The 13271-nt window shown below is 48.2% G+C and overlaps 1 protein-coding gene across 4 annotated transcripts in view; it reads right to left on the bottom strand.

The window, feature by feature from the left end:
• SOS1 (SOS Ras/Rac guanine nucleotide exchange factor 1) overlaps positions 1-8159 on the bottom strand; it is a 51357-nt gene extending 43198 nt beyond the window's left edge. The window contains exons 1-2 of one of the 4 annotated variants that reach the window (XM_064510086.1): positions 8012-8125; positions 6617-6781 (exon numbers count right to left, since the gene is read on the bottom strand). In XM_064510086.1, the coding sequence (XP_064366156.1) occupies positions 6617-6637 (21 nt within the window). In that variant the 5' untranslated portion in view covers positions 6638-6781; positions 8012-8125. Of the gene's footprint in view, positions 1-6616; positions 7634-8011 lie in introns of those variants that run through there. The other 3 variants (XM_064510085.1, XM_064510084.1, XM_026110547.2) reach the window with 3 other exon arrangements.
• Between the last annotated feature and the right edge of the window lie 5112 nt (positions 8160-13271).

Genomic DNA, 13271 nt, shown 5'->3' with positions numbered 1-13271 from the left:
CCTCCAGTTCGCCCAGTCACTAACAAAAGAACTTAACCAGCTTAAATCAAAACCCAACAAATCTGTCTCATCCCAATATTAAACCCATGCCTATATTCAAATACTGCCACCATAATTATTTAATTTCACAGCTGAGTTTTCATTCCTATTTGCAGTTGTAGCAAGAATAAAATCTGTTATGAAGTTCAAATGCACAACAGCCTCAAATAGAAATCCACTTGCTTGCTAAGGCACTCATTAGTTTGGAAACTTCATGTCTGGGCATAGTCCTGGTGTTCATATAACCGCTGTTAAGATTTAAATATGCTAGATCATGGGTTTAGTTGCTTGCAGATTGTGTACCCATACGCAGCAGGTCTTGAAGAACATCTCCAAAATTTATTGCTTTTTTAAACTTAAAAACACTCGACCAAAAATAGAACAGAACTCCTCTCCGTTTGACTAGCTAAAGCAAGCATGCTGATTATGCCATTCATTTCATTTTTGCCAAGAAATTCACCACGCATAGCTACAGTGTGCGCTTTTGGAGGTACCTGAGTAACAGCATGCCCAGCAGTCCCAAGCATTTCTTATAATTCGAACACCGATGCCTGAAATACTGTATTGTTTTGGAGCATCTTACCACCACCAGAAATTACGGACTTGCACAAATATTCTCTCAAAGATCAGAGCTGATATAAGCTGCCTGGAAGATGTCATCTGCGTGTCTTTTTCCCTTTTCTTCAAGCAGAGCTGAACAAATTAACATTACACTGACCCCACAACATACTCTAGCATTTTGTATTCCTAAAAGTGTTGAATTACATAGCCAATCGGACAGTAGAAATACAGAACATGGTAAACCAGGCTGATGAAGAACAGCTCTGTTTTCTCCTTTGCTTGGAAAATAGGTTCTAGACTTAGTCTCATCAGACGCTCTCAGTCTGTAATACAGATTCTATATGAATAAGAACAAACAAAAGAATCACATCGGGCTGTGACCTGAAACATTATGCACAGTCAGCCAAAACAGAGTCAACAAAGATAACCTACTTCTGGTTCAGAAGATAAAAGTTCCAAACATTTTTCCTAAGCGTTTATGTTTGGGGGTAATTACATCATTCTTCTTAAAGGCCATCATCTTCCGGCACTAGCAAGCTCTGCTCAAGCAGAATATCCACCTTGCCAGAGAAAAACATCATGAGGTACCCTTTGCTTACTAACATAGTTTGTCTATATTAAGTAGGTAGTCAATACATTGCAATGCTACTTAAGTGAGGTTTAGTATCATTTAGGTTTCAAACTCATCCAAGAGAAAGCAAGGAAACTACTAAACTAATGAGCAAAATTACAGGATAGCGTGGTATACAATTATCATAGAACCATGTAATTTTAGTATCTGAGCTACAATAGTCCTTAAAGGCTCACATTGAGATTGAAACAGAGAATTTGAGAGTACTCAAAGCAAGTCCCAAGAAATTAATAATCTAAGAGACATGATGCAACACTGGATAAGATGCAAGATTTAGTAAGAGAAGACAAGAAATGAGAACATCTGTTAGCGTACATTGTCACATGACCAGCTACAAAAAAGAAGATCAAGTTACTGGGGGGTTTCCGTCTTTTTCATAAAGTCAACTCAGATTTTAAATTAAAAAAACAAAACAAAACTGAGCCACCCTGCTTTATCACCACCCTTGAAAGGAGGGAGCATGGCTTGAATCCCACCAGATCATTCACAATCCCGTGTTAGGAATCCACATGATAAAAACAGACAGACTAACAGCTTCTGAAGTGTAGTGATGTTTAGATAAGATACTTATCTAAACATTTAACCTCTCCCTTAAATAATGACAGAACCCATCCCTTCCCTCCTACCCACACACACCAAAATGTCTATCTTACGATAAGAAAAAATCTCTAAAAGAACAATTTAAGATCTTTCACAGAAGCTTCAGTACATCGAAATACCCCACCAAATTCTAGCTGGCATACACAATTTAGATCAGCTAAAAATCCTTGTCTCCATTGCTCCAGTTGTCACTCAACTTATCTGATTGCTTTTTTTGAATGTTCAATCCTCTCAATCTTTTTATAATTTCCAAAAGGGAGAGACCCGGGATCTTTTTCAATTAAAAGATAAGCAGAGCAAGCATTTCTTGAACAGCTTTCCATTCTCTGCTCAAGGATAAGAGCAGAGAGACGCAGCGTCTGGCTAGAAAAAACTTGTAGTACTTTAGGAAAATCCTATGGTATGACCACTGAGGGCTTTTTTTATTTGACAAGAGCAAGCAATTTTCATCAGGAACAACAACAGCTACAAAATTAGGTAACGAGCTTTCTGAAAAGCTGTCAGAAAAAGTCCATGAAACCCAACTAGAAAGTTTAATGAACAGTACAAAGATAAAAATATCGTATTTACCATCTTATTTTATAAACCTTTAGCAACTTACTTATATACAGACCTTTCTCAAATCACGCCTTTCAAACTTCACATCATAAACTACAATACATATGCATCCACAAGCCTCATCGGAAGCAGTAGGCATCTAGACCAAATCTAGTAACAGGGTTCAGCTGAAAGAACACAGATTAAACAGCTTCCGCTTTACACAGAGGTTTAGTCTCTGACTGGTCCAGCAGAACAATTCCTAGGCTGGTCACACAATAATTCAAAAAAGAGTCTAGACTGATACAGAGTAATTTATTCTGCACTTGAGAGATTTGACAACAGGTAAGAATGAAAGACTCGCACAGCAAATTTAGCAATCTGATTGATACGAAACCAAACTCCCATAGCAACAGTTTCAAGTTACCTCTTCTTCAGAGTCACCTTGTCTTCAAGAAAAAAAGGCCTCATTTATGCCGAGTGTGAAGCTACAAATACAAGCTCAATGCTCCCCAGTCATCATTAATGGTCAACGCAATCAGGCTCGCAGTTCTTGGTTTTTGTTCTGCTAAATACAGAACATACCAAAAAAACTCTACATACTAGAAGACTGTAGAGAGACAACTACAGAATTGTGTCCCAACAGGAACAGTAGAAGCTCTAACAGCTTCAAAAAGGTGCATAACAGAAGGAAATCATTCTAGAGTTACATAACGGAGTACCGAAATGAAAATGAAGCATCTAATGTTAGGAAGAGATCATCTTTTCCATATCTGGGCAAGGCTACCCATCTATTGGGATTCTGGCAAAAAGTCAAAGTATGAATCAAATGATGCATGCTGAAGAACAATTCTACTTCACCGCTGAGTATAGGTACCACTGTTCTTGGTGGCTGCCGAAGTGCTTGTAAGAAAGTGTTTACAGGAAACAAACAAAAAACAAACAAGCAAAGAAAAGTCACATTTACCACAATATTGTGACTATAAAATGGAAGAAGCTAAAGAAAAGATAGAGACTGTAAAAGGAAAGAGACACAGCTGCCTTTCCCTGCCTACTGGGATGCCGAATATTCTCCTGCCACCAGAGGGGGGAAAAAGGTTTAAAAGAAAACTATGATTTTCATTACATTATCTCAAGTTGGAAGGAAGCCTGGCCTCTAACACCCCACCCCTCCCAAGGTATCTTCCAAAAGGATTTCAGACAGGGCAAGATTTTACTGATTACAAGTATTTTCCTAAGCCTTCAAAATACTAAATACAGAGAGGTAGTCAAAACAGGCCTTTGCGGATACAGTTTGTCCAACAGATTTTTAGTAGCACAGCAGATTTTTTGGGGGGAATTTTCTTCAGTTAGTTTGAAAGCCTTCACTAATGTTACAGCCCTTATTTTTACTCAACATGTCTTCTGTAACCTTTCTTCCATGACTATGAGACTACCAACAACTAGCTGCTTGTTACTTAAACACTCCAAGAAGAAATATTTTATGGAAAGTCTGCATATTTTATTATTATTATTGGTAGAACTCTGATGATACATGGCAATCCTGTCTTGTGCTGTTACCTAATGCTTTGTTACCTTCACCAGTTAAAAATTCAGTAAATTAAACCAAATACAGATGTCTTTGATCCATACATCAGAAGAAATTCATTGAGGCTGCAAGATTTTAGCTAACATTTCTCTTGTATCAAGGCAGCAGTACTGTGCAGCAGCCGTCTGCAAGTGAAAATACTTATAATAAGACTTGAGCTGTAGGAGTATTTTAACTTTATTCTCCATAGCCATCAGAAGTACAGAGAATCCAAAGCCATCACAAACTGAGGATGTCCTGTATCTGCAGTAAAGCAGTGCTCAGAACATCTATTGCCATTTTGAGTAACAAGCAGCAATTGGAGTGTCATCAACTTGAAGAACCAGCTAATTAAAAGAGCGAGGCAGAAATTTTTCAGTCAGCCATGGCTTCCTGAGTATTCTGATACTTCTCTTGTATCTTTTGCTCCATGAGAGGTACAGAAGAGCGACTACACAATATACAGAGTATCTGGAAGCACACTTTTGCCTTAACTGAAGAAGCAAATCCCCCTTAAGCTGTCAACCAACTTCAATCCAATCATTCTGACCACAACAAATTTTGAGAGCACCCCTTACACACCTAGCCTTCTTAATTGCTCAACTACTTCAAAACAGTGGAATATTGGTATGGTAAGAAAGTCTTCTCTCTCTCTCAATTGTTAAGTTGCTTAAGATACCAATCTGTAACATATCAGGGAAGAAGCAAACCATAGGTGTGCAGAAAAATTGCTACTACTGTGTAAATGAAAGTCATACAAGCAAGACAAAGCCACAAGGGAAGATGTTTAGGAAAAGCTATCCAAAAAATTGCGGTCAGAATAAAGTACACATATAAAATCACTAGTGAAGGAACACCAAGTCTGGAAGAGGCACTGATCTGCAGACATTCCCTTTGAGTTTGTTCTCCAAGGTGCATTAAAAGTCACGTATCTCCATCTCCAGCCACTCAAGGACTCTGTTGTTTCATACATCTTGAATCCTCTGTCTTCAGCACCAGCATCTCACCTTCTGTCCTTCTCTGCAACTACAGTTTCAAACACCAGGTGTTATTCTTACTTCCTTTTCTTGTACCTCGTCATCAAGATTACTGTCTTTCGCCAGCCACTGAGGATCTTTGTAACACTCCTTTTTTGTTGCTTCAAAATAACAGTGACCAGGCAGAGAAACATCTCAGAGTACACATCATTTTCTTCCTAATTGAGTACACTGGAGTCTATCTTGACAGCATCTGAAGGAGAATTGGAAGAAAAGGGATTACATTATGATCTGAATGGTACAAGAGCTGCTTTTTGTGAATGCAGCTGTTCCATGCAAAGACAGTGCATTACAGAGCCTATTGTGAAGGTCCATATCTAATGAAAGACAAGGCATACTTTCCTTCATTGATGTAGGAAGAGATTTATTCTTACTACACATTCTGTCTTTTGTTGTCTGGTAAAAACGTGGAATCAGAACTCCTCCTTGGGAAAAAATACGTGTCTGCAATGGTTTAGCAACACCTAGCTTTTAAGCAATTGTTTCTGGGGCTGTAATTTGGACTCCATACTACAAGCCAACTCAAAGTTACAAAAGGGTAATGGCAGTTTAATGATTTAATCCACGCGTGGGAGCTCTCTCCAGTGGCTGGGAACACTCCATCCTGGTATACATATACTTTAGCAATATTAAATCAAAATGGTACTCTCCTAATTGGAGACATCACTTCAACATAGGTCTTTCCAAAACATCAAGTCTCATTTCCAGCTACACAGGAAAACATCACGACGCTGTTTGTAGATCTAACCAGCTTTAAAGGGAGAGGTCAACAACCTGCTTGCTGTCACTACCTGAGACCGAATATCAGGATCCGGCCGGCTAACTGGGAGTCATAAGGAAAAAGCTCTCCTCTAGTAACCATGGGATGCACATGAGCCTCAGATAATCTGACTTTGACAGAGATAGCTTACTCTGGCAACTTAGCAGAAAAAGCCACAGGGCACTATGTTTCCCTCCAGGCCAGTTCTGCCCTTTGACCCTGCTGGCATATGCTGCCACATTCTCTATTTTACCAGCTGCACATGCTGGCCTCTAGCTATAGGCTTGGCCTATAGCACAGCAAAGGGTCAACATCTCAAGCCCACCGGCTGCAAAGCTTCAGTATCATCTCCGTTTTCTGAACAATTCAACGATAAAGACAACAGTCAAAGTAAGTCTGTTGCAGTTTTGATGGTTTTACCCACCAGTTATGTTCACTACTTTACGGGGCCCGTCAGGTTTAAACGCCCTAGCCACAACCACACGTACCCACACAAGTTAGTAAAACACCCTATTTGGCTTTTCCAGTAGCTTTAACGTTTTCATTTGCTATTTAAGTTTCCTGTAACTAGAGTATCCAGCTGTTCAGTAAAGTAGATGGCAATATGGACAGATGCTTCATTTCTACATTTACAGGGACAGGAATAGTAAGCAAAGAGGACTATGATTCTGGAGCACACTGGACTACAGCCTGCGAGAAGATAAGAAACAGGTGGTGATCTCATGAAGAACTGAGGTTAGAAGAGTTAACATCTGCCATACATTTGCAAGTTGGAGTGTAGAGAAGTCTTCAACAGTAACTCCACCTCACCCTGTCTCCCCTCACTGCCACCCCTCTGCACACAAGAAATAGAGCATAAGACAATGAAATCAAGGCCACCATACCTTGCGTGGCCAGTCTGTCATCCTTCGTAACTCGTCATCGTTGGCCTTCTCTGACTGTTGACTTCTGACTCCAGAATTCCTGGTCTCCTTTTTCCCCCAAAGTGTTCATCCAGCTCCTTCAGCAAGGATCTTTAATCCAAAGCGGCTCCACGAATGGCTTGTTCACTGGGATGAGATCTAGTGCTTCAAATGTAGCAAGTAATTCCAGCATCTCAACTCATATTTGCCTTTGCATCCTCGCTCTTTTCCTCCAGTACTTAGCACCGAGCTTTGTTCCAAACTTGACAAACCTTTGCTGAACCAGGGAATAACCCACCCACCAAAGAAACAAGCTCTTCTGGGTTCAGACCTTGGTAGCTCCAGGTTCCAACCAAGCTTCAGCTGACTGGCTGTTCAAGTGCTTAAAAGCACCGTAGGAAGCAGAGTTAGCCTGGGTCAAACGCTTAGCCTCGAAGCTTAGTTTCAGAAGAGTGACTAATGATCACGGATAAGACATTAACAGCATATGCTATGGATGAGACAAGTAAGAAGACTCCCAAGAACTGGATGAAACCACACAGAGCTGGAGATCTCAAAGAGCATGCCCAGAAAAACGTGAGGCAATGCGGTGCAAGAGGAAATTAGGAAGAAATACTGAACGGGTACAACTGCAACACTCGAGACTTCCAGTCTGTGCCGGGGAACAACAGTTCAGCTAGCCCTGGGCGCAAGTCTTCGGCGCAAAAGTTGCGGTTAATCACTATAAGCAAACGGACTTGCAAAACGCTGCTGCGTACGCCTGAAGAGTGCGGATCGAGCCCTGCGATCTGCAGCCGGTTCAAGCAAGAGCGCCTGAAGCCTCCTGCTAATTTTAAGTCTCCTGCTTTCTGAACGCTGACTACAGCAGCGGAGAGGCAGCCCCGACGATTTTCCCCTCCGCCAGATAAACTCCCTCCACGCCGCAGACCCCAGCTGCACCCTCCCGAGGGAGCAGGGCTCCCCGCTCCGTCCTAACGAAGCCTCCCCGGCGAGGAACACTTACACCAAGGCAGGCTTAACTAAGAGCCGTTAAACCTGAACACTAATTAACCAAAAGCCTCTCAGCAGCGGCTCGGGAAGACGACCCCCCCCCCGGCCCCGACGTGTCACCCGGGACCTCCGCGGGAGCCCAGCCCGCCCGCTGCCCCGTGACGGGGCCGCGGGGATGCTCGGCGGGCACCGGCCGGCGCCGAGCAGGCGCTTCCGGAGCGCGCAAAGCCCCGGGAGCGGCGGCAGGCCCCGCGAGGCGGCTCAGCGGCTCGGCGACTCCCCGGGCCCGGCCGCCGAGGCGCCGCGCCCGGGGCGGGCTGGCCGCGGCGCTCCCAGGCCGCCGCCGCCGCGGCCCGGCGCGGCCCCCCGCCCCCCGCCCCCGCTCACCTTCTTCAGGGCGGGCACCAGGAGCCCCCGCCACTTGGGCGCGTTCTCCTCGCTGAAGAACTCGTAGCCGAGCGGCGGCGCCTGCATGGCGGCGGCGGCGGCCGCCGGCGGCGCGGCCGCGGGCCCCTCAGAGCGAGGCGCGGCGGCCCCCCGCCGCCGCCGCCACCGCCGCCGCCGCCGGCAGGCCACCAGCGGCGGGGGGGGGAGGCGGCTGCCGCATTCCCCTCCCCCCGGCTCTCGGCGGTCGCCCCCGCGGAGGGCGGCGCGGCGCGGCGCGGCCGGCGGGCCGCGAGGGGCGGGGTCGGCCGCGGGGAGCGCCGCCGCCGCCGCTCAACGCTCCGCGCGCCCCTTCCTCGCCCGCACGGCTGGCGGCCAGGGCGCAGGCGCGGCGGCGGCGCCCCGCCCCGCTCCGCGCCGCCCGCGCATGCGCCGCGGCGACGCGTGGTCGGGCTCCCCCCCCCTCCTCCTCCCTGCCCCTCCCCCGCGCCGCCTCGCGAGGCGGGCGCCGCCCTGCGCGCGCCCCCTGCGGGCGGGGAGCCGTTAACGGCCGCGCGACCAGCGTGTGGCGACCGGCGCCGGCCCTTGCCGTAACCGGCTGCCCGTGCCGGGCTGGAGGGCGTGGGGCTGCGCGACGCCTCCCCGGGGGCTCCAGTCTCTCCCCGCTTGACATGTACAATCATCTCACACGTGGACGGCGGTCAGAGGTAAATAAACACCCTGTTAAAGCAGCACAAGAACAGCCTTAAGGGTGAAAAGCGAGCCTGGTTCTCAGGGGGGAGAAAAAGGTCAGGAGAAGCAAAGCCAGAATGCAGCTAAAGCCCAGTGGCTTAAGCACCCCAAAGTCCGCGGTGGTCTGTGGGGCCTGATAGGCAGGACGGAGGGAGGGAGGGAGGGAGGATGCTGAAGAGAAGTTTTTGCCCTGTTCTGGAAGGTGCAAGGGCCAGGGAGAGCCCAAGGGCTGGAAGAGGCAATAGTGAGCTGCTGTGAGGGAGCACGGAGAGTGAGAGGGATAGGAAAGATGTATGAAAACCTGTGCTGATGGCTGAAAGTAAGGCTGAGGACCAGCTTTCAAGCTGGAGGGTGAAGTACCCGCACAGATTGCTTTGGAGAGACTGCGGAGTCTCCCTTCGTCTCAAGGACTGGCTAGGCAAACATCTGTCAGGAATGGCATGCACGTTGGGAGGCTCAGCTAATTAATGTTTGTGAAACGCTCTGGGGACAGGAGACGTTCTTGAGGCGCTAAGCAGTGCTTTGGTAGATAATGTATCTAGCCTCTCAGAAAGAGCTGTCTTCACCCCTCAGCCCTGCCTCGGGCATTTTTCCTCTACGCAGATACTCCTGTCTGAAGGAGTCAGACTTCTGCTTTGAACATGCTGGAACGGGGATGAAAGGAGGGAAATTTCACATCTCAGAGCTATTATTTCAGCCTGCCAGGCTGCCTGCAGATTCAGGAACACTCAGTCTCAGCATCTGATAGACTGGGAAGATGTTGTACTCATTACCTTATGGTGAAAAATCAGTCTGTCAGAGTTTAAATCCTGAAGCGTAACATTTCAGGAGCTCCTGAATGTGCATAACACTGGGTGTAAAACTGCACCAGCGCTCTGCTTTCCAGCCCCTCTATTTGGAAATGATGGTCAGGCAGTGCCGGGACTGTGATCTGAGACCCCTGGATACCAGTGAATGACCTACAGTATCTCTCCCTTTCACACAAAAGAGCATTGAGTGATGTAAGATTTCAGGTTCTGTGTTCACAGTTAGTTCAAACATTCGGTAAGGCCACAGGCACCTCATGACTGTGAGCTATCAGCACCCAGCCCCCCGGGATTTAGCCTTCTTGCTCCTGGCTTTCAATGCCTTAATGCTCACTTTAAAATCCCTTTCAAAAGACACTGATGGGCTGGACAGGAGGGAAATTCTGTCTTCCATCTGAGCACCGAGTATTGCCTAAATGGCCATGACTTGGGCTGTTGGTGAAAGCCCAGGGTTGCTTGGTTGGCTTTTTGCACAAATTCAAGGCTTCCCTTCTGACACAGCCATTTCCCACAGCGGGGCCAGGGTCCTGCCATGCCCAGGCCCATCCAGCATGGACCATGTGCCCCCCATGCCTGGGGGGCCCTGGGTTTGTCAGTGGACAAGGCAGTCCAGGTTCCTCGCTGGCCACTTGTTCATCACAGACATGCTCCACGGGCTGCGTGGGAGGGTGCGGATCCACTTGTGGAGCAATTTAACAAGCTGCAGCTATCGCTGGGGCTGTCTGAGGAGCCGCTGCTTCACAAAACATGGCAAAATTAAACCAGCATCCAAGGCAGGATGGGAAAAATCCCACCTATTCACTGAATGTGACTGAGAGCAATAGGATGTCGTTCGCTCACCGGTTGCAGTCCCAAATCTCTGGATTTGGGCCCCAACATCCATGGAGGACAGCAGAGGCAGCCAAAGTCCAATCAGGTGCAGGTGCTGGCGGTTACTTGGTATGGACATGTGCATCACCACAGGCAGGGCGCCCAGATGGAGGATTGCAGCTTTCCTGGCGTTTGCTACGGAGCAAGCTATTGCACGAAAACGCGTGGAATTAAAAGCCAGGGGCTGCTGAGGGCCTTCATGACAGAGGACTCAAAGCACGAGGGGAAGGAGAAGGCTTGGTGGCAAGGGGAGGTGCAGGGAGCCTGGCAATGGGATGATCTGCCCTTACGCCAAGAGAGGCGAAGACGATGCTGATCGCCATTGCTGTCAGGAGGAGCAGAAGTGAAAGGTTGCAGCCAGTACGGCGGTGGCTTGCAGGGCTGTCTGCGGTGTACGATGTGTGTGGGCGGGATGGGGACGTTTGGGGTCACCCGGGCTGCTGCTGGAGGGAGAGGAGGACAGGCTGGAGGGGCACGGCAGCCCTTTGCCATGCTCTCCTCTGAGGGCTGGAAGAGCAGCTGGGGCTTACAAACAGTGACAACATGCCCCCAGGCTGAGCGGCTGCCTGTGGGGAACGGGAAGGGATATCACCAGAAGGGCCCGACAGGGGCTGAAGACATGGGCTTGTATTTGGACTGCAGGACACCGCTGGGAGTAGCTGCCAGTTGGACGGCAGAGCAAAGGAAGGGGGACCTGAATGATGTTGGATTTCAGTTAGGTGCAGGGGGAATGTCTGCACCCAAGGAAGTGTTTCCCAAGGAGGGAAGGAGACAGTGATGCAGCCGTATCGCAGAGGATGCTGGGAAGCAGACAGGCTAATCCCTCTCTCCAGCATTACTGTCCACAACGGGGGCTCGAGAATCTACCAGGGCCCATGTCCCCCCCCCCCCCCCCCCAAGCTCTCTCTGCACCCCTCAGTACAGATCTGGAACACAGCTCTCTATAATCCATGTTTTAAATCAACCTGAACTGTTTCCTCAAAGAGAGGCAAGAAGTTTGGGTGCGTTCCCTGGTTTTATCAGCTTCTTTTCAACCCTTTTATGTAGAGTCCTTTAAAACCCAGCGTGGTATCGGTAAAGCTGAAGCCAGCAGTGATGTAAGAAAGTCACCCTGCTGTGCCCAGCACCTCAGCCTGGGGGACGTATTCATCCCCACCGCTGCCCAGAGACTGCCTGGTGCCCCCAGCCCAGGGCGCATGCAGTCTGATCTCAGGGTCATGGTTGCAAACTGTAAGAACAGGTAGGTAGCAACAAGCGTGTCACCTTGCAAAGCTCTTGCTTTCAGTTGATGGCAGTAGGCTGCAAAACCTGAATCTGAGCCTCTCTTTGAGAACATCCCCATTTCCCATTTCTGACAGGGGCACACAGCACCATCTGTAGAGACACACAAGAACACGATAAATTCCGCACTTACTCCCCTGGCTTCCTTACGTCCAGGAACATCTCTGCAAAGGATCAGAATATCTTTAAGAAAGCTCATTTTGAACCAGGACTAAAGCTTGGCCCCTGCACTGATCAAAACTTTGCTACCTGGTTGGTGAACGTCCTATCGCTTGGCCACATCACAGCACACTTCCGCATGTGAGCGGCCAGGAGCGAAAGCAGCCAGAGTAGACAGGGCTGGGAAGAGAAAGAAAAGCGGAACCCGCACGGGCTGTTAGAGTAGCTGCTTTAACTAGCTGTAGGCTTGCCTGTAATTCAGCTTCCTGCCCATGAATCTGCTCCTTTCAGTCAGCCACACAGACTTACATCAGGAGGGGTGGTTTTGGAAGCTGCCACTAAGCGTGGCTCTAGGAAGCTGTTGCTTCGGGGCAGCTGCAGGCCTAGCAGAGGAGACCTCTTGCTCTACCAGACATCCAGGCAGCTGCCAGGAACTAAGCAGCTCGGGAGGCCAGAGAACCAGTATTGCAGCACAGACCCCCAAATTCTGCAACAGGGCAATTCATCAAAAAGCAGGAGCCCTGGCACCCTTTGGAGTCCCCAAGATTTCAGGAGCAAGCCTAGTCTGCAGACCAGCTCCCCACTTCCATAGCTTCTTCATGGATTTGAGAGGAAAAACCTTTGCTCCTTCCTCATCTTTGAGACTGGAGAGCAGCACATAGAAGCCAAACTGTCTTTACCAATGCACTGGAGACAGACCTGTCCTAGCACAATATTCGCCTTCCCTTCCTGTCACATGCCATTGCCCTGTCCTATTTCTCATCTGGCCAGCTCTTCCAGCTGCATCCCAGATTGCATCTATATACCAAAAAATGCTCAGCCAAAATAAAACAAAAGCCCCTGAGCTCCTGTCACCTGCAATTCAGCAATGGCCCCAGAGCCCCAAAACAGCAAGACAATTGGCCACAGCTGCTGCAGCAACCCAACAGGAGGAAGCACATTCAGGGATCTCTCATTTGCACATCAGCTATATTGTATTTTAGGGGTGTTTTGGTTAAAATTCAGCTACTTTTTGTGTGTTTAAGTGAGGAAGAGCCTGTGAGAAGAGACGCGGAAATCCCCCTCGGGCAGCAGCAGCACAAATGTGCTGTGAAATGCACAGAAGTTCTTGCCTTTTCTGAGAATTCAGCTTCTCAGCGGTGGGGCTCGTGTTACCATCTCTCCCATGGGGCTGCTCTGAGGTTCAGTACAAGGGAACAGAAGGGATGTGGCTAGCAGAGGCAACACACCTGGGTCCTATAGGCAGAAAAAGCCTTGCTGGGGGAAGGAAAAAGAAATCCTTTTTTGCAGCCAATGAACTTAGAAAACTAGCCAATGGCAGGAGGGGCCAAGATACAGTAGGGAAGAATTGAAACAAGTAAGCTGAAATTGGGGAAGACAAATTCTAAAGTGTATAGGTCTGGTGCTTAAAGGTC

The sequence above is a fragment of the Dromaius novaehollandiae genome, chromosome 3, assembly GCF_036370855.1.
Source record: "Dromaius novaehollandiae isolate bDroNov1 chromosome 3, bDroNov1.hap1, whole genome shotgun sequence".
NCBI lineage: Eukaryota > Metazoa > Chordata > Aves > Casuariiformes > Dromaiidae > Dromaius > Dromaius novaehollandiae.
Note: the sequence above shows the minus strand (reverse complement) of the source record. Positions and strands in the feature narration are given on the sequence as shown.